Here is a 21,733-nt window from a genome sequence, read left to right as displayed (position 1 = left end):
ATCCCTCTTGTAACTTACTAATATAGAGATAATATATACCATTTATTGAGTACTCACCAAGTGCCAGATAATATGCTAAACACTTTGCCAGCATTCTTTCATTTCATCCTTACAGCACTTTGGAGTAGATGGTGTTATTCTGTTTAATAAGTAAGGAAACTGAGGCACAGAGAGATTATAATAGTTGAGTAGGCTAAACTTCTGTAATATCTCATAATAACTCAGATACAATATAATAACTCAGATATGGTAGTTTATTTCTTGCTCATATATCAGCCCAGGACAGATGTTCCAGGTCAGTGGGCAGCTCTCTTGCATGTGGTAACTCAGGGTTCCAAGTTCCTTCCATTTTTTTGGTCTCTATCCTCCCTTAGGGCTGATGATTAAGACTGGGTTGCTATGTCCAGGGGGAAGCATGTGGAAGAGGCAGACAGGCTCTTACAGGGAGGTGTGGCCTGGTAGTGGCTTACATCTCTTCTGTTGGTGAGAATTCTATCTCATGGCCCCACCTAACTGCAAAGGAGTCTGGGAAATGACCTCTCCAGGTGTCTAGAAGGAAGAGGATGGACATGGGTCAGGAGCTTGCATGTCTGCCTCAGAGATTTTGGTGGGCAGTCAGCAGCCTCTACTTCACACTTGATTGAAGGTCACACTGTTGGTCATCCTCATGTAGACACCAGCTTTCATACCCTAGAGGCCATGCCTGCCCTTTCTACTACATAGTCCCATGTTTTTGAACAGGTGGATTTTCTTAACTCAAAACTCTGAATAACAGATGTCATGTTTCTAATAATTGATGTAGACTCTAAGCAAACATTTCATTCATTACCAAAAGTGAGTAGTCACAAGTAGAGATACATTTTTATATTATCTGACTTAAAGAGCTTTAAGGTTTCTAGAAACAAGGATCTATGGTTACAGTTCTGCCTCAATTCACATTTAGCAGTTAAAAGCATAAGAAATGATTTCAGCTTCTTTTTCTGAATTGAGGTAGACTGTCTTTTATGTTGAAGTAAGAAGAGTTATTTCTTTTCAAATAAGTTCAAATGTTTGATATTACTTACTGGAAATTTGCTATATCTGTCTCTATTATGTGATTGTACCCAACCTTGGTTACAGGAAAATAGCAAAAAAAAAAATAACCACTTCATCAACCTGAGTGGTTAACTTATTGCCAGAGCTGGCTGGAGCAAGTGTGGTGGGTGTTTGAGATGATGCAGCTGCTTCCAAATTGAATTTAAGGGGATAAGTTTGGCTTAGCGCCCACCCAATCATAAAGCTTTCCCTCACTTCATATGCTCTAAATGATGGCCTTCTCCTCTAAATCCCTTTAAATACTTACTGTCTGACCCAGTCAAATTGGAAATAATGAAACTGGGAAAAATTGATATTTTTTTTAAACAAATATATCGGAAATTGAAGGTTTGGCTCTTTAGAAATGGTCTATTGAACAGGTTCTACTCTTCTAATGATGTTGTAATCATGAAAACAGCTTTGGAACTGTTCTTTGGGATTTATCTTCAGAGCTAGTTGAAAACTTCTTGAAAAAACTCATTTTACTTTAGATTCATATATATGTAAACATATTTTTTAACTACAAGTAGTTTTAACTAGATCTTCACTCACTTTATTTACACACTTGGCTTTAAATGACTCGGCTATTCCCCAAAGTCAGATCTTCCTTTGGAGGAAGATTTGCTATAACTGATGTTTTTTAAAAATAGGTAAAATATTTTTAAGTTAATTTAATTAAATTTAATTAACTAATTTTGTTCCAAAAGATTGATTAGGGATATCAGTTCTAGAAAAAAACTGAAGAATTTGGCATTGATGGTAGAAATATAGCTTATATATATATTAGCTTGCATATATAATAGCTTATATATGTAATACATATATTACATATATAAAGGGTACATTTTCTTTTTTTTTTTTTGCGGTACACGGGCCTCTCACTGCTGTGGCCTCTCCCGTTGCGGAGCACAGGCTCCGGATGCGCAGGCTCAGTGGCCATGGCTCACGGGCCCAGCCGCTCCGTGGCATGCGGGATCCTCCCAGACCAGGGCATGAACCCGCGTCCCCTGCATTGGCAGGCAGACTCTCAACCACTGCGCCACCAGGGAAGCCCTAAAGGGCACATTTTCAATGGTAATAGTCATGTATTGGTTATCTGTTCCTTTATCTTGTTTAAAACTTCCAATATGCTTTGCCTCCCAATTTGATTTTTTTTTAACATCTTTATTGGAGTATAATTGCTTTACAATGGTGTGTTAGTTTTTGCTTTATAACAAAGTGAATCAGTTATACATATGCATATGTTCCCATATCTCTTCCCTCTTGCATCTCCCTCCCTCCCACCCTCCCTATCCCACCCCTCTAGGTGGTCACAAAGCACTGAGCTGATCTCCCCGTGCTATGCAGCTGCTTCCCACTAGCTATCTATTTTACGTTTGGTAGTGTATATATGTCCATGCCACTCTCTCACTTTGTCACAGCTTACCCTTCCCCCTCCCCATATCCTCAACTCCATTCTCTAGTAGGTCTGTGTCTTTATTCCCGTCTTGCCCCTAGGTTCTTCATGACTTTTTTTATTTTTCGTTAGATTCCATATATATGTGTTAGCATACAGTATTTGTTTTTCTCTTTCTGACTTACTTCACTCTGTATGACAGACTCTAGGTCCATCCACCTTACTACAAATAACTCAATTTCATTTCTTTTTATGGCTGAGTAATATTCCATTGTATATATGTGCCACATCTTCTTTATCCATTCATCTGTCGATGGACACTTAGGTTGCTTCCATGTCCTGACTATTGTAAATAGAGCTGCAATGAACATTTTGGTACATGACTCTTTTTGAATTATGGTTTTCTCAGGGTATATGCCCAGTAGTGGGATTGCTGGGTCATATGGTAGTTCTATTTGTAGTTTTTTAAGGAACCTCCATGCTGTTCTCCATAGTGGCTGTATCAATTTACATTCCCACCAACAGTGCAAGAGAGTTCCCTTTCCTCCACACTGTCTCCAGCATTTATTGTTTCTAGAGTTTTTGATGATGGCCATTCTGACCAGTGTGAGATGATATCTCATTGTAGTTTTGATTTGCATTTCTCTAATGATTAATGATGTTGAGCATTCTTTCATGTGTTTGTTGGCAATCTGTGTATCTTCTTTGGAGAAATGTCTATTTAGGTCTTCTGTCCATTTTTGGATTGAGTTGTTTGTTTTTTTGATATTGAGCTGCATGAGCTACTTGTAAATTTTGGAGATTAATCCTTTGTCAGTTGCTTCGTTTGCAAATATTTTCTCCCATTTTGAGGGTTGTCTTTTGGTCTTGTTTATGGTTTCCTTTGCTGTGCAAAAGCTTTGAAGTTTCATTAGGTCCCATTTGTTTATTTTTGGTTTTATTTCCATTTCTCTAGGAGGTGGGTCAAAAAGGATCTTGCTGTGATTTATGTCATAGAGTGTCCTGCCTATGTTTTCTTCTAAGAGTTTGATAGTGTCTGGCCTTACATTTAGGTCTTTAATCCATTTTGAGTTTATTTTTGTGTATGGTGTTAGGGAGTGTTCTAATTTCATACTTTTACATGTACCTGTCCAGTTTTCCCAGCACCACTTATTGAAGAGTCTGTCTTTTCTGCACTGTGTATTCTTGCCTCCTTTATCAAAGATAGGGTGAATATGTGTGTGGGTTTATCTCTGGGCTTTCTATCCTGTTCCACTGATCTATATTTCTGTTTTTGTGCCAGTGCCATACTGTCTTGATTACGCAATTTGATTTTAAAGTTCTTAAAAGCAGAGGTTGTCTCTTGTTCTGTTTTTGTCTCTCCTATGATGCTTTACAAATGTTGGGACTTGCACACAGTAGGTGCATGACTAATGATTGTTGATTAATGTGTTCATGAATAAAATATTTACCGCTATGAGATGAAGGGAAAGGGGTGTGCTTTGTCTTTTAGAAATGGCAAGTTCCAATCCTACATATATAAAGATGGAAGAAGGAGACCTTCCAACAAGATTAAAGTTATTGGATGACTTGGTCTCTTTTGACAGTCCTTTGTTGATTGCTTATGCTACCCGGTGAGTGGTCTTGTATGTTGTTTATGTGAACTAAAGCACAGACATTTTCTTTGTCTCAGTCTGTAAAGTTTTACTCTGTTACATGTTGAGCAGCTTCTTGTTAGTATATTTATTTTCATTTCTAATAAATACATAGATAATGTAACCAAGTTATATTATCTTACTGAAGTTGGAGACTAACATGTTTTGTTTTTAAATGCAGATTGTATGAGAAATTTGGAGAATCTGCCCTTCGATCCTTAATCAGGTTTTATCCATCCATTTTGCCTTCAGATGTCATGCAACTTTGTCATCATCATCCTGCTCAGTTTTTGGCTTATTTAGACAGTCTGGTAAAATCAAGGCCTGAAGATCAACGGTGAGAAGGAGAGAATATTTGCGGACCCTCCTTTTTTTTTTGGACTCTCTTTTGATAGGGCACTGTTTCTCTAGTATAAGCAGTTGGAACATTTATACTATTAACTGCCACAGGATTGAGGCACCTGCTATGGAAGAGGAGGATTTTGGCAGTTGTGTTCCATTCTTTCACAATTCACAGCACACACCACAAATGTGCACATAACCCACACTTCTCTTTCCTCCCTCTCTCCCTCTCAGAAATTCTCAGATCAACAGTGTAAAATTAAACTCCGCTTCAAGGCCTATGCTAAGACAGATAAGCTTCCTTGTTGTCTCTGCCAGTGAGTGGATTTGCTGCCACCTTTTTGTTGGTGATATATCCCAGCTTTTTGTGGGTGGATCTCAGTTACAGCTCTTAACTTCTTTGGGCTGAGGCCTCACTTCCTATCTCCACATGGCAGTGAACACACATGTCCTTTGGTTATTGAGAATGACAACTTCCCCCCTCTGTTTCTTCTGATTGGTTCACATTTGCTATACTGGTATTTATTTCTCCTTTTTTTTTTTTGGCCCCTTGGTATTTTCCTTATTATCTTGAAGCTCAACTGTTCAGTTAAAAGGCTATTATATTTTCACCAGCATTTCTATACATTTTGTAGCAGAAGAGTTTTCAAGTTATTTCATCCACTGTCTTGATCCCTTAATAACATTTTCTTCACATCTGCACATTTTATCTTTCCTTTCTCAGCATGAATATTGGTGATTTTTTTCCCCAACTTTCTCTTAGGTCATTCTTCCTTGAGTCCCTCCTACAACCAGAGTCTTTAAGATTGGATTGGCTGCTGTTGGCAGTGTCCCATGATGCTCCCCCAAGCACCAGCACTATGGACGATGAAGGAGACCCCAGGTATAGAAGGAGTCCTGTTTCTAAGCTCTGCTGCTCCTTTGGAATGGAACCAGTTTATTCACATATAGCATTCTGGGCTTACTTCAGGAATAGCTATGGAAGCGACTGACTCAAGTCACGGTAGTAATCAGATTGAGTGTACTGCTTAGTGGTTCTGAACATTTTTTGAATCACAGACCCTCTAAGAATCTGATGATTCCTCTCAGAAAAATGCACATTCATACAAAATTTTGCACATGATTGCAGAGAATTAAACTGGGCTACTGAAACTCTTTTCATGGACCAACATAAGAGACCTTGGTGACTAAACCTGTGTTAGAAGAAAATTGTTAGAAAATTGTGTGTGTGTGTGTGTGTGTGTGTGTGTGTGTATGTGTGTGTGTGTGTGTGTTTTCTTCCTAGAAATTTGCCAAGGGATTTTTAGATGTAACCTGATGTAGGATTTTTTTTTAACTTTGACTCTTTTTTTAAAGCTTTTCTAGTACATTTTAAAAACTTTTAATTAATTTATTTTTTGGCTGCATTGGGTCTTCGTTGCTGTGCACGGGCTTTCTCTAGTTGTGGTGAGCGGTGGCTTCTCTTGTTGAGGAGCATGGGCTCTAGGAGCGTGGGCTTCAGTAGTTGTGGCACATAGGCTCAGTAGTTGTGGCTCACGGGCTCTAGATTTGCAGGCTCAGTAGTTGTGGAGCATGGGCTTAGTTGCTCCGCGGCATGTGGAATCTTCCCGGACCAGGGATTGAACCCGTGTCCCCTGCATTGGCAGGCGGATTCTTAACCTTTGCACCACTGGGGAAGTCCCTGATTAGGATTTTTTAAAAAAAAAATTCATAAAAAATACATACTGTTACTTGTAATCTATCAGAAATATTCCTTGTGTTTTCCTCCAGGAGAAACTTTTTAAAAGCTCCCAAAATGCCTATTTTATATGCCTAGAGAAAAAGGTCTGGAAGGATATAAAATGGCTATCTGTGAGTGATGGAATTATGAGCTTCTTTCTTTTGATTACTAAAATATATAATTAAAAAAAAATAAACAGGTATTTGTCATTGGAAAAATAGCTATTTTAATTTTTCAAAGGCCAAGTAGAAATGTTTGAAAAATATAATAATGGAAAAAATGTAATTAAACTCTGATCTTACGTATCAGCTGACGAATAAGCATTTTTGTAGAGTTTATTTCCTGTCTAATTTACTGATTTTTTTTCATTTTTCAGGCCTCATTCCCACTTGTTTTCCTGGGGTTACAGTCAGCTAATCCTTCATCTAATTAAACTTCCTGCAGATTTTACAACAAAAGAGAAAGTGACTGACATCTGTAGGTCTCATGGGTAAGTGAGAATTTTCCTAGAAGCTGAAGTTAGGATTAGAATCATTTTAGTTAGTAACTTTGTAGTTAGGGGCCTGAACGGATATGCTTTGTCATTTGGGATTTTTTTTTTTTTGCTACATAAAGGTGGCTTTTTGTTTTAAGTGATAATAAACATCTTTTTTTGTCTTAAATTTTGAGTGTATTTTATTTTGTGTGTGGAAGAGACTGGTCCTTGCTCATTCCTCTCTCCCCCTTTTGCTTAGTTGTTAGCCCGGTTCTCAGGTTTATTTAATTAAGCACCAGACTGTGTGATACAAGTTATAATTGATACAGTTTCGGAGAAGGGAGAGATCAGAATGGGCTTGGTAGAATGGCTGGTGAAGGACTCAGGGAGGAGGTGAGACTTTGAGGTAAGCCCTAAGCCTGGGTAGGATTTGTATTCAAACAGGAGCCAGGAGGAGGGCAAGTCAAGTGAGAGAAACAGCAAGAGCAAAGCCATGAAAAACTGACATTGCTTTTTATCTGTACCACATATTCGTCAGTTATTCATGGCCTGAAGGTGTTATCTTATGGCTTTACCTGGATTACAGTCTTTTGGAGATAGGGACATGTGTCTTGCTTTTCCCTCATTATGCATAATTCATAAAGTGGTAGGCACTTGGTACATATTTGTTCACTGATAATGAGGGATGAGACTGGCTAGGTTGTGGGTCATGAGATCATATAGGACCTTGAAAGGTGGTTAGAAGAATTTAGTTATCAGCAGAGACCCTTTTAGGTACAAAAATGACAGGATAAAATGGAGGTTTCTGGAGATCATTTCTGGTTTCATACATGAGAAAGATTGGAGACGAGAAAGGAAGGCCAGCTAGGAAGCTGGTGCAGTAATTCAGGTATGACCAAATTGATTCTAGGTCAGCAGAAGGAGCACATCTAATGGCACATTTCAAAGGAAAATGCAGTGGGACCTGTAGATACTGGGTATAGCAAATGAAGGAAGGGGAAGAGTCAAGGAGAACTTACAAAGTTTGCATACTTGGGGAAGAAATATGCTAGTTTGTTATTGAACCTTAAAGTTTGTGAAGTATATAAGCTTAAATGTCTCATAATTGGGGCTTGGCCTCAAATGTTAGTATTTATCACTAGCTTTATTTTTTTTCTTAAATGCTCTAGATCAGGGCTGTCTAATAGAATTTTCTGAGGCAGTGGAAATATTCTATCACGCTGTCCAGTATGGTAGCCACTAGTCACATGTGGCCATTAAGTACTTGAAATATATATTGGTCAACTGAAGAACTGACTTTTAAATTTTATTTAATTTAAATGTAAGTAGCCACATGTGGCTAATATCTACAGTATTGGACCACACAGCTCCAGATAAATTCACTGCCTTTTATTCCTCTCTCCAACTTTGGTCTCTTTCAAGTTTCTGGCCTGGATATCTTATCCTCTGTTTGGAGCTGGGGAGAAGAAGAGAGGCCTTCACGAATATTGTGTATCTGAATGATATGAGCCTGATGGAAGGGGACAATGGTATGTAAATCCCAATCGGTTATTCTTGGTTACAGTATTTTAGAAGTCACTACAGACTATTCAATAAAGAAATTTGCTAAATATTTCAATGATCATTTATGTTATTCTAGCTAGCTGTCACATTTTTGGAGTTTTTTTTTTTTTTAATCTGTACTACTTGGTATACCATGAAATCATAACTAGAAATAAACTACAGGCAACTTTTCTGTTTCACGAGTGCCTACCATGTGAGGCATTATATTGATACCTAATGCTTTTCCATATGCTGTTTAAATGAGATATTAAACCTGTGGGATAGTTACTATTATTTCGATTTTTAAAAAGTTATGATTGAGGCCCAGAAAAAGGATAATTAGTTTCCCCACAGTCATACAACTAGTTAATGCTGGAGCTGGTGTTCAGGCCAGGTCTGACCATCTCTAAAGCTTGTGCTCAGGTTTTTTGATCTGCATCATGTTGCCATTTTACACAGCCCAAAGTTAGAGATCATTAAGATGAACTTAGAGTAGCAGTCAGATTTTCCTAAGCCTTTACAGGTACTTAGGGTTTGTTTTTGTTTTTGTTTTTTTAATTTTCGTGAATTCAATACAGATAAAATGGCAGTCAGGAGGCCAGGACTTTGACACACTGATTTCTGAAGTCTGAGAGTTCATCCTGCACTCAGAGAGGTGGTCTTGGTCTGTTTTGTAGTGTTACTTTATTCATCTCAAGCAGAGATGCCAGCAGCATGACATCAGGATCCTTCATCTAGCAGTGTGATCTACAGCCTTTTTCAGCCCTATTTCTGTAGAAGAAGAAAAGTTACAACCAAGCAAAGAAACCAGATGACTGGCAAAGAGATAGCCTCAGGTGTCACAGTTACAGCAATAATAACTGAATCATCTTTGTTTCAAACATGAAACAAGAGGGTCACATGGTTTTGTAGAACTATAGATGTGTTCACTTTGGAAAAATAACCAGAAAAGTTAAGATATAAATGGTTTATGCTTTTAAAGTTACAACATGATGTTTGTTATAGAAAAAAATGGAAAATCTAGGAAGAATGAAGAAGATATCACCTAAAATTCTTCCCACCCAGATAAAAGTACTCTTAATATTTTGTTAATATAATAATAATAGCTATTCTTACCCTTGGTGTATTAAATGGGAGTCTTTTCTTGACATTTTTCTCTCCTAACTTATATTTCACTTCAAAGAATGTTGCTTTTGCTGCCAAATATATATCTCATATCTATCTACTTTCTTTGGCTCCACCACGGTCATTCTGATCCCAGCTACTTGCCTGGTTACTGCAATAACTTTATAATTGGCCTTCTGGTTTCCATTCTTGCCCATCTTTAACCGATTTTCCTTAGAGCCGCCAGAATGGTTCTTTTTTTTTTTTAATTAAAAAAATTTTTATTGAGATAACATTGGTTTATAACATTATATAAGTTTTATGTGTACAACATTATATTTCCACTTTTGTATACCCTGCAGTGTACTCACCACTAAAAATTTAGTTTCCATCTGTCACCGTGTTTGTTCCCTTTTACCCATTTCACCCTGCCCCCACTCCATCCCCTCTGGTAACCACTACTTTGTTCTTTGCATCTACATGTTTGTTTTTGTTTGGTTTGTTCATTTATTTTGTTTTTGTTTGTTTTTGTATTCCACAAATGAGTGAGATCATATGGTGTTTGTCTTTCTCTGTCTGACTTACTTCACTTGGCATAATATGCCCAAGGTCCATCCATGTTGTCACAAATGGCAAGATTTCTTCTTTTTTTTTATGGCTGAGAAGTATTCCATTACGTGTATGTGTGTGTGTGTGTGTGTGTGTGTGTGTATCACATCTTCTTTATCCATTCATCTATCGATGGGCACTTAGGTTACTTCCATATCTTGGCTATTATAAATAATGTTGCAGTGAACATAGGGGTGCATATATCTTTTCCAATTAGTGTTTTCATATTCTTTGGATAAATATTCAGAAGTGGGATTGCTGGATCATATGGTAGTTCTATTTTCAGCTTTTTGAGGAACCTCCATGCTGTTTTCCCCAGTGGCTGCACCAACTTACATTCCCACCAACAGTGCACAGGGTTCCCTTTTCTCCATATCCTTGCCAACATTTGTAGACTTTTTGATGATAGCCATTCTGACAGGTGTGAGGTGATATCTCATGTGGGTTTTTTAAATATAAATTTATTATTTTTTATTTATTTTTGGCTGCGTTGGGTCTTCGTTCCTGCACATGGGCTTTCTCTAATTGCAGCGAGCAAGGGCTACTCTTTGTTGCGGTGCACAGGCTTCTCATTTTTGTGGCTTCTTTTGTTGCGGAGCACGGGCTCTAGGTGCACGGGCTTCAGTAGTTGTGGCTCGCAGGCTCTAGAGTGCAGGCTCAGTAGCTGTGGCTCACAGGCTTAGTTGCTCTGTGGCATGTGGGATCTTCCTGGACCAGGGATCGAACCCGTGTCCCCTGCATTGGCAGGCGGATTCTTAACCACTGAGCCACCAGGGAAGTCCTCCCATGTGGTTTTGATTTGCATTTCCCTAATAATTAGTGATGTGGAACATCTTTTCATGTGCTTCTTGGCCATCTGTATGTCATCTTTGGGAAAATGTCTATTCAGTTCCTCTGCCCATTTTTTCATCCAGTTGTTTATGTATTTTTGGTTATTAACCTCTTACTGGATATATTATTTGCAAATATCTTCTCCAATTCAATAGGTCATCTTTTCATTTTGTGGATGGTTTCTTTTGCTGTGTAGAAGCTTTTTAGTTTGATGTAGTCCTATTTGTTTATCTTTGCTTTTGTTTCCCTTGCCTGAGGAGACCTAGCTAGAAAGATATTCCTAGGACTGATGTCAGAGAGTGTCATGCCTATGTTTTCTTCTAGGAGTTTATGGTTTTGGATCTTACATTTAAGTCTTTAATCCATTTTGAGTTGATTTTTGTGTATGGTGTGAGGTAGTGGTCTACTTTCATTTTTTTTTGCATGAGGCTGTCCAGTGTCCCCAACACCATTTATAGAAGAGACTATCCTTTCTCCATTGGATGTTCCTTATTCCTTTGTTGTATATTAATTGTCCATATATGTATGGGTTTATTTCTGGGCTCTCAGTTCTGTTCCATTGATATATGTATCTGTTTTTCTGCCACTACCATGCTGTTTTGATTACTGTGGCTTTATAATATAGTTTTAAATCAGGGTGTGTGATACCTCCAGCTTTGTTCGCTCAGGATTGTTTTGGCTATTTTGGGTCTTTTGTGGTTCCATGTAAATTTTAGAATTTTTTGTTTTATTTCTGTGAAAAATGTTTTTGGGATTTTGATAAGGATTGTATTGAATCTATAGATTGCTTTGGCAATATGGTCATTTTAACAATGTTAATTCTTCCAGTCCATGAGCAGGGAATATCTTTCCATTTATTTGTGTCTTCTTCAGTTTCTTTCAGCGGTGTCTTATAGTTTTCAGTATACAGGTCTTTCACCTCCTCGGTTAAATCTGTTCCTAGGTATTTTATTCTTTTTGTTGTGACTGTAAATGGAATTGTTTTCTTAATTTCTTTTTCTGCTAGCTCATTGTTAGTGTATAGAAACGCAACAGATTTTTGAATGTTGATTTGTACCCTGCAACTTTATTATTTCTAGTAGTTCTTTGGTGGAGTCTTTAGGGTTTTCTATGTATAAATCATGTCATCCACAAATAGTGACAGTTTCACTTCTTCCTTTCCAATTTGGATGCCTTTTCTTTTTCTTGCCTGATTGCTCTAGCTGGGACTTCTGGTACTATGTTGAATAAGGGTGGTAAGAGTGGGCATCCTTGTCTTGTTCCTGATTTAGAGGGCTAGCTTTCAGTTTTTCACCATTGAGAATGATATTAGTTGTGAGTTTGTCATATATGGCCTTATTATGTTGAGGTATGTTCCTTCTATACCCACTTTATTGAAAGTTCGTTTTATCATAAATGGGTGTTGAATCTTGTCAAATGCTTTTTTTTTTTGCATATATTGAGATAATTATATGGTTTTTATCCTTCATTTTGTTAATGTGGTGTATCATGTGAATTTATTGTGGATACAACTATTCTTGCATCCCTGGAATAAATCCCACTTGGTCATGGTGTATGATTCTTTTTATGTATTGTATTCGGTTTGCTAATATTTTGTTGAGAATTTTTGCATCTATGTTCATCAGAGATGCTGACCTGTAATTTTTTTGAGTCTTTGTGTGGTTTTGGTATCAGGATGTTGTTGGCTTTGTAAAATGAGTTAGAAAGCATTCCCTTCTCTTCAAGAGTTTGAAAAGGATAGGTATTAAGTCTTTTGAATGTTTGGTAGAATTCACCTATGAAGGCATCTGGTCCTAGAGTCATGTTTTTTAGGAGCTTTGATTATTATTTCAATTTCTGTACTAGTGATCGGGCTATTTAGATTTTTCATTTCTTCATGATTCAGTCTTGGAAGGTTTTATGATTCTAAGAATTTGTCCATTTCTTCTAGGTTGTCCAATTTTTTGGCATGTAGCTGTTCATATTATTCTCTTATAAGCCTTTCTATTCCTGTGGTATCCACTGTTATCTTTCTTCTTGCATTTCTGATTTTATTTATCAGAGCCTTCTCTAAGATTAGTGAGTCTAGCTAAAGATTTGTCAATTTTGTTTATCTTCTCAAGAACCAGCTTTTAGTTTTATTGATCTTTTCTATTGTCTTTTTAGTCTTTATTTATTTATGCTCTGATCTTAATTATTTCCTGCCTTCTACTGATTTGGGGCTTCATTTGTTCTTTTTCTAGTCAGGGTTAGATTGTTTATTTTAGATTTTTCTTGTTTCTTGAGGTAGGCATGTATTGCTTAAACTTCCCTTTTAGTATCACTTTTGCTGCATCCCATAGATTCTGGTATGTCATATTTTCATTTGTCTTTGGGTAACTTTTGATATCTTCTTTGATTTTCATTGACTTGGTAGTTGTTCAGTAGCATGTTGTTCATCTCCACATATTTGTAATTTTTCCAGCTTTCTTATAGTTGATTTCTAGTTTCATAGAAATTGGAAAATATTCTTGATACGATTTCAGTCTTCTTAAATTTACTGAGATTTGTTTTGTGTCCCAACATACGGTTTACCCTTGAGAAAGTTCCATGTCCACTTGAGAAGAATGTGTATTCTGATGCAATTGAATGGAATGTTCTGTACAAATCTATCAAATCCATCTAGTCTGATGTTTCATTTAAGGCTGCTGCTTCCTTGTTGACTTTCTGTCCGAATGATCTATCCATTGATGTCAGTGGGCTGCTAAATTCCCCTACTATTATTGTGTTGCTGTCAATTTCTCCTTTTAAGTCTGTTAATAATTGTTTTATATATTTTGGTGCTCCTGTGTTAGGTGCATATATATTAATAACATTATGTCTTTGTGATGAATTATCTCCTTTATCATTATATACTATCCACTTTTGTCTCTTGTTATCTTTTTTGGTTTGAAGTCTATTTTGTCTGATATAAGTATGGCTACACCCACTTTCTTTTGGCTGCCATTTGCCTGGAGTGTCATCTTCCATCTCTTTACTTTGAGCCTATAATTGTCTTAAACTCTGAGATGAGTCTCCTGGAGGCAGCATACAGTTGGCTCTTGGTTTTTAATCCACCCAGCCTTTCTGTGTCTTTTGATCGGTGAATTCAGTCCATTTACATTTAGGGTGATTATTGACAGATGACGATTTGGTACTGCTATTTTATCTTTCGTTTTCTGGTTGCTCTATATCTTCATTATTTCTTTTTCCGTGTATTTCTGCCTGCCATTTTGCTTTGGTGTTTTTTTATGATGTTTTTCTCACTTTCCTCTTTTTTAATGTTTTGTGTCTTTGCTCTAGATTTATTTTTTGTGGTTACCATGGGGTTTGTATGAAACATGTCATAGATAAAGTAGTCCTTTTTCTGCTTATAGCATCTTATCTCTATGTACCTATATGAGTTCCACCCTTTTCCTCTCCCCCTTTTGTATTTTTCTTGCCTCAAATTATCCCTTTTTATGTTGTGAGTTTGTTACCAAATTGAAGTAGCTATAATTACTTTTTCTACTCATCTTTGCCCTTTAACCTTTATGCTGTAAAGTGTTTAAAAAACCTATTCTGATAAAGAGTTGCAGTTTAAAGATTCTGTCTGCTTATCACTTTACTCAAAGATTTGTGTACTTTGCTCTTTTCTGTTTGTTTGTTTCTGGTAAAGAGCTCCTTTCAACATTTCTTGTAAATGCAGGTCTAGTGTTGATGAACTTCCTCAGCTTTTGTTTGTCTGGGAAAGTCCTTATTTATCATTCATATCTGAATGATAACTTTGCTGGATAGAGTATTCTTGGGTGATGGTTTTTATCTTTCAGTATTTTGAGAATGTCATTCCACTTTCTTCTGGACTGTAGAGTTTCTGCTGAGAAATCTGTTAATAGCCTAATGGAGGTTCCTTTGTAGGTTACCCTTCCTTTTTCCCCTGGCTGCCTTAATTCTTTGTCATTGACTTTTAACAATTTTAATATAATATGTCTTGAAGAAGGTCTTTTTAAAATACATTTATTTATTTATTTATTTATTTTTGGCTGCGTTGGGTCTTCATTGCTGCGTACGGGCTTTTTCTAGTTGTGGCGAGCGGGGCCTACTCTTGATTGCAGTGCTCTGGCTTCTCATTGTGATGGCTTCTGTTGTTGCAGAGCACAGGCTCTAGGTGGGTGGGCTACAGTAGTTGTGGCATGTGGGCTCAGTAGTTGTGGCTCATGGGCTCTAGAGTGCAGGACCAGTAGTTGTGGCACACGGGCTTTGTTGCTCCGCGGCATGTGGGATCTTCCTGGACCAGGGCATGAACCCATGTCCCTTGCATTGGCAGATGGATTCTTAACCACTGCACCAGCAGGGAAGTCCCTTGAAGAAGGTATTTTTGTATTGAGATAATTAGGTGTTCTCTTAGCTTCATGGGCTTGTATATCCAGTTCCTTCTCCAGTTTGGGAAGCTCTCAGCTATTACTTCTTTAAATAAACTCTCTGCTCCCCTCTCCCTTTCTTCTCCTTCTGGGAAACCCATTACCCTAATGTTGTCTTTCCTAAGGAGTTGGATAGTTCTCATAGAATTTTTTCAAATATCTTATTTCTTTCTTCTTCTGCTTGTGTCATTTCTAGAGTTCTATCTTCAAGCTCACTAATTCTCTCTCCCATGTGATCTGCTCTATTTTCAGTGCTTTCTAATGTTTTCTTCAACTCATTTATTGAATTCTTTAGTTCTAGAATTTGTTTTTCTTTTTTAGAGTTTTAATCTCTTTTGTAAAGTATTCCTCTGTTCATTAATTTCGTTCCTGAGTTCATTGAACTGCCTGAGTTTTCTTGTAGTTCCTTGACTTTCTTCATGACAGCTATTTTGAATTCTCTGTCAGTTAGATCACAGTATTCTGTGACTTTAAGTTTGGTTTCTGGAGAATTGTCATTTTCCTTTTGTGGTACAGTGTCCCTATGGTTCTTCACAGCGTTTGATGAAGTTGTTCCTCTGACACACATTTAAAGTAGCAAGCACCTTTCTGCTTCATTCTAATGATCCAACAGGTTAGAAATTAGAGGCCTTTCTTTTGTTTTCCAGTAGGTGGCGCTATAGCACAAGTTTTGGGTTTCTCTTACGTCAGCTGCCTCTGGTTATATTTGAGAGTCTGCACTTTGTGCCCTCTACCATCTCCATCTGTGGTGTGGCCCGATGCCTGCATTATCACTTCCTGTACCTGCAGGGTCGCCTTACTTCTGCCAGTGTTGCTAGCATTGCCACCTGGTGCACCAGGATGGTGGGCTCCCTCCTGTCCAGGAGCCCTTGAGTGGCAAGTTCCACTGCTATTGGGGAGGAAGGGGCAGGGGCAATAGCTAGGATTGCTCAGGTGGCCCTGCCCTGTCCAGTGTTGTAAGATTCATGGGCTTGCTACTTCGAGTGGGGGGCTGGGGGCTGGGGTCATGTGCACTGCTTCCCCTGCTACCGTCAGCTTCTCTGGGGCTGGAGGGCTGGGACAGCAGACACCGCCTCCACTGTTTCCCTGGTTCTGCCTCTTCTATGTGTTCCAGTCCATCACCTTTAGTTGTATAGATATGTGGAGAATTCTCTGGTTTCTTGGTATGTCGGACACAAGAACCTTTGTTGTGTTGTGGATGTTTTACTGGTTGCAGGTTAAGGGGAGAGACAAAGGTAGCTTTTCACTCCACCACGTTGCTGACTCTCAGAATGGTTCTTTTAAACAAAAATTGGATTATGTGGCTCTCCTCCTTGAAGCCCCTTACACTGGACTCAAAATAAAATCCAGATTCTTAAGCTGTTCCCTTATGGCCTGGCCCTATCATCTCATTCTCACTCCTCACTGCCACCTTTGTGCATTGTAGGCCTTTTTTGAGTTCCTTGAACTCACCTAGTTCCTTCCTGTGTCGAGTCATTTTCCATGTTTCCTTTGTCAGAAATGCAGGCTCCTTCACCCTCCATTCCTGACACCTTCCCTGCACGTTTGTGTACATATGGGCCACAAGCACATGCTCACTAAACTTGTCTCATCTTTCAGCTCTCTGCTTAACTGTCGCTTCTCATACAGCCCTTCTCTGATCCTTAAAAAAAAAAAAAAAAAAAAACCCAAACCTGCCAATCTCTCTAATGGCTCTTTGATCTTTTCCTTTATAGCAAGCACTTAGCACAGTTTATAAGCATAGATTTATTTATGTGTTTGTCTAAGTTCTGTCTCCTTTACTGGACCATGAGTTCCACAGGAGTGCAGGCCGGGCTCATCATGTCTGTTTGTTCCTCATTCACATTCAGTGCCTAGTATGCAGTGTGCCCTGGGTAATTACTTACTGCGTGAGCAAATGAAGGAATGTTGGAGCTAATTTTATGGCTTCTCCTTTTCGTGAGCTATTTATTCAACAAATATTCAGAAAACAACTCTGTATTGGGGGTAATGAGATTATATTCTTTAATATTTTTATGTTTTGGTATGAAACATTTTCACGAATGGTTTCTCCTGTATGCAGGCAGAGTGCTAAGAGCGGTCAGAGCCCACATTGTTTCTCTGTGTTTGAGTAGGTTGGATCCCAGAGACTGTGGAGGAATGGAAGCTTCTCCTACACCTGGTACAGAACAAGAGCACAAAGCCAGCCCCCCAGAAGTCACCAAATGGGAACTTCAGCGATGGGCCTTCCCCTATCAACGTGGAGAATGTGGCACTCCTGTTAGCTAAGGTCATGGGCCCAGACCGGGCCTGGTCACTGCTACAAGAATGTGGTTTGACCCTTGAGCTGTCAGAGAAGTTTACCAGAACCTGTGATATCCTGAGGATTGCTGAGAAAAGGCAGAGGTAATGTATGTCTGTCCTGCCCTATCCACAGGCACCTGGGGAATGTAGAATTGCACAGATTTTCAGAGGTGGACGGGACTATAGAGATCACATAGTCTCAACCCCTCATTCATAGATGAGGGAACAGAGACTCCTCTGTTGATGAAGGTGATTAAGAGAAGAGGTTAAAGAGGTTAAATATTTTGTTCACAGTCATCACCAAAACACTGTTTAGGTTAATGTAAATACCCAAATCTGATGTGTACTCAATTCTTTAAGACTATTATTGGTACCGCATACCTAATTGTCTCAGTCAGGGTTTTGTTTTGTTTTGTTTTTTTTAAACTGTGGTAAAATACAGATAACATAAAATTTCCTGCCAACCGTTTTTAACCACTTGGTTCAGTAGTGTTAAGTATATTCATATCAGTGTGCAGGCAGTTTCCAGAACTTTTTCAACTTACAAAACTGAAACTCTATACCCATTAAACAACAGCTCCCCCTTTCCCCTCCACCTAAGCCCTGGTAACCACCATTCTACTTTCTGTCTCTGACTTTGACTACTCTAAGTACCTGATATAAGTGGGATCATACAGTGTTTGTCTTTTTGTGACTGGCTTGTTTCACTTAGCATAATGTGAGTAATGCTGCTATGAACATGAGTTTACAGATATCTCTGAGACCCTGCTTTCAGTTCTTTTGGGTGTATACCCAGGTGTGGAATTGCTGGATCAGATGGTACTTCTATTTTTAATTTTTTGAGGAACCTCCATACTGTTTTCCATGGAGCCTGCACCATTTTACATTCCCACCAATTATAGCACATCCCCACCAACACTAGTTATTTTCTGGTTTTTTTCTGTTTTGATTTTTGTTTTGTTTTTTTGGATAGTAGCTATCCTAATGGGCATGAGGTGATATCTCATTGTGGTTTTATTTGCATTTCCCTAGTGATTATTGATGTTGAACATCTTTTCATATGCTCGTTGGCCATTTGAATGTCATCTTTGGAGAAATACCTGTTCAAGTCTTTTGCCCATTTTTAAATTGCATTATTTGTTTTTTGTCATATGAGTTCTTTACATATTCTCAATATTAACCTCTCAGATATGTGATTTGCAAATATTTTCTCTTATTGTATAGGACAGGATGCCATATTCACAGGATGCCTTTTCAGTCTGTTGATTGTGTCTTTTGATGCACAGAGTCAGTCAGCTTTTTTAATCCTTTCTTCTGAAAAGAATGAACAATGACAGCTAAATTTGCCTGTTTCTTTTCTTTGGGATTTCAGAGCCTTGATACAAAGCATGCTTGAAAAATGTGATCGGTTTCTCTGGTCTCAGCAGGCCTAATTGAAGAAGATTCAGCAAGGTGTCATGACATTTTGAGAAAAACTGAATCGTGCTCCGGAACCTTCTGAATGCATTTGTTATTGAAGGAAAGGCCCCATCTGAGATCCCTGCCACCTTATTGGGAGCACTTTTGTCCGTGTCTGTAACCTCTGCATTTGTGGCTCTATCTGTACCTCAGTGTTTTTCAACTGAAGTTGAATTTTGAAAGGAATCAGTCCTTGTTTGCTGAAATGAAGTGCTCTGGAAGGAATCAGAATGTGAATATCCCCAGCTATGCAGTCCTTATTCTGAACAACAGTGTTATTTGTTCCTTGCTGGTGGACTGGGGGAATTCTTTTCCTGTCGTGACTGCCATGTAGGGAGCAGAAGTTTCTCATCCTGGTCACATGAAGACATACAATGTAATTGACAGAAATTGAATTCCTTTTTTATCTTCTCTGGGACACTTGAGAAATTGCCAAAGTAAGATCTGGTATAATGGAATTAACACATAAAATGAGTGAAACACTGAAGATTCAAATCAGATGTTTAAATGAAATGGCCCCATATTTAAATTGAGCTAATTTAAAATGTATTTTTTTTCCAGTGCTTGACATTTTCTAATCTGAACCTATATACAACTAATTCATTACTGGAAATGTTTTACTCCAGTCTTTCCTAAACAGTAGCCTAAAGGAATCATGTACTTTTAAAATTTGTTTTTTAAAAGCCATAATAAAGGAAGGCTGAGTACTGATAAAGATCACAGCAAGTGCTTGTATTATTTAAGCCAAGTACTAGATTGCCATTTTCAGGCTCCTGTATACTTACACAGCATGTTACATTAATAATAAATGTAAAATCTAATTTAAAAATTATTTGAGTGGAATGTAGACATGAGGTTTATAGTGAGCAATTTTCAGGAAGGTGTGGTGTAAACTCGGTGTGGAATAAGCAAAGTGTTGGGCACATTGAATGATTCACTTCTTTCTTTCATTTATAACACAGCCAGAGAACTATAAACACAAATTGCTGTCGTACTTCCATGTGACATTTGGATATGACATAACCAGATTAGTTGAAGAGATGATCAGAGAAGGGAGGCTTCACAAAGCTTCTTAGCATTTTGGGAAGTGTGGAAAACCTAACAATTTTGGTCACCAGCGTGTGGCAGAGTGTGTGTGTGGTGTCTCCCCACACCACGCAATTCTCCAACACCAGCTGGGTGTCCTACAACTCAACTCAATTGAACGTATCTCCCTGGAGATAGCATCCGATTTCACAGGTTAGGGGCTCAGAACCACAAAACTGCCCCCACTTAAGATGCCAGTCACAAATCCAGGTTGTTAACCGTACAGGCGTACCTCTTTTTTTTTTTTTTTCAGGCATACCTCTTTTTATTGTACTTTGCTTTATTGTGCTTCACAGGTACTGTTTTTTTTCTTTCTTTTTTGTTTTCTTTAACAAATTGAAAGTTTGTGGCAACCCTGTGTTCAGTAAGTCTATCAGTACAATTTTTCCAACAGCATTTCCTTACTTTGTGTCTCTGTCACATTTCCCTGATTCTTGGAATACTTCAATCTTTTTCACTCTCATTATTTGTCAGGGTGATCTGTGATCAGTGATCTTTGATGTTACTATTGTAATTGTTTTGTGGCACCACTGCACCCATGTGTGATGGTGAACTTAATGTGTGTTGTGACTGCTCCAACTGGCCGTTCCCCATCTCTCTCCCTCTCCTCAGGCTTCCCTATTCCCTGACACACAGCAATATTGGAATTAAGCCAATTAGTAACCCTATAATGGCCTCTTAAGTATTCAAGTGAAAGGAAGAGTTACACATCTCTCACTTTAAATCAAAAGCTAGAAATGATTAAGCTAAGTGAGAAAGGCATGTTGAAAGCTGAGATAGGCTGAAAGGTAGGCCTCTTGCATCAAATAGCCAAATTGTGAATGTAAAGGAAAAGTACATGAAAGAAATTGAAAGTGCTACTCCAGTGAATATAAGAATGAGAAAAAAGTGAAAGAGCCTTATTGCTGATATGGAGAAAGTTTTAGTAGTCTGGATAGAAGATCAAACCAGTCACAACATTCCCATAAGCCAGAGCCTAATCCAGAGCAAGGCCCTAACTCTTCAATTCTGTGAAGGCTGAGAGAGGTGAGGAAGCTACAGAAGAAAAGTTTGAAGCTGGCAGAGGTTGGTTCATGAGGTTTAAGGAAAGAAGCTGTCATCATAACATAAAAGTGAAGCAGCAAGTGCTGATGTAGAAGCTGCAGCAAGTTATCCAGAAGATCTAGCTAAGATCATTAATGAAGGTGGCTACACTAAACAACAGATTTTCAGTGTAGACAAAACGGCCTTATATTGGAAAAGGAGGCCATCTAGTACTTTTCACAGCTAGAGAGGAGAAGTCAATGCCTGGCTTCAAAGCTTCAAAGGACAGGCTTCCTCTCCTGTTAGGGGCTAATGCAGGTAGTGACTTTCAGTTGAAGCCAATGCTTATCTACCATGGTGAAAATCCTAGGACCCTTAAGAATTATGCTAAGTTTACTCTTCCTGTGCTCTATAAATGGAACAACAAAGCCTGGATGGCAGCACAAGTGTTTACAACATGGTTTAATGAATATTTTAAGCTCCCTGCTGAGACCTACTGCTCAGAAAAAGAGATTCCTTTCAAAATATTACTGCTCACTGACAGTGCACCTGGTTGCCCAAGAGCTCTGATGGAGTTGTACATCAAGTTTAATGTTGTTTACATGCCTGCTAATACAACGTTCATTCCGCAGCCCATGGATCAAGGAGTAATTTCAACTATCAAGTCTTATTTTTTAAGAAATACATTTTGTAAGACTATAGCTACCATAGATAATGATTCCTCTGATGATTTGGGCAAAGTAAATTGGAAACCTTCTG

The 21,733-nt window shown here is 38.3% G+C and overlaps 1 protein-coding gene across 9 annotated transcripts in view; it reads left to right on the top strand.

The window, feature by feature from the left end:
• Positions 1–19,587, top strand: part of HPS5 (HPS5 biogenesis of lysosomal organelles complex 2 subunit 2) — a 45,068-nt gene extending 25,481 nt beyond the window's left edge. For 6 of the 9 annotated variants that reach the window (XM_073808671.1, XM_073808666.1, XM_073808667.1 and 3 more), the window contains exons 17-24: positions 1,987–2,148; positions 3,963–4,083; positions 4,286–4,441; positions 5,210–5,329; positions 6,543–6,656; positions 8,064–8,170; positions 17,239–17,509; positions 18,780–19,587. In XM_073808671.1, the coding sequence (XP_073664772.1) occupies positions 1,987–2,148; positions 3,963–4,083; positions 4,286–4,441; positions 5,210–5,329; positions 6,543–6,656; positions 8,064–8,170; positions 17,239–17,509; positions 18,780–18,840 (1,112 nt within the window). In that variant the 3' untranslated portion in view covers positions 18,841–19,587. Of the gene's footprint in view, positions 1–1,986; positions 2,149–3,962; positions 4,084–4,285; positions 4,442–5,209; positions 5,331–6,542; positions 6,657–8,063; positions 8,171–17,238; positions 17,510–18,779 lie in introns of those variants that run through there. The other 3 variants (XM_019948171.3, XM_019948166.3, XM_073808672.1) reach the window with 2 other exon arrangements.
• The last annotated feature ends 2,146 nt before the right edge of the window (positions 19,588–21,733 follow it).

The sequence above is a fragment of the Tursiops truncatus genome, chromosome 8 (assembly GCF_011762595.2).
Source record: "Tursiops truncatus isolate mTurTru1 chromosome 8, mTurTru1.mat.Y, whole genome shotgun sequence".
Lineage (NCBI taxonomy): Eukaryota > Metazoa > Chordata > Mammalia > Artiodactyla > Delphinidae > Tursiops > Tursiops truncatus.
Note: the sequence above shows the minus strand (reverse complement) of the source record. Positions and strands in the feature narration are given on the sequence as shown.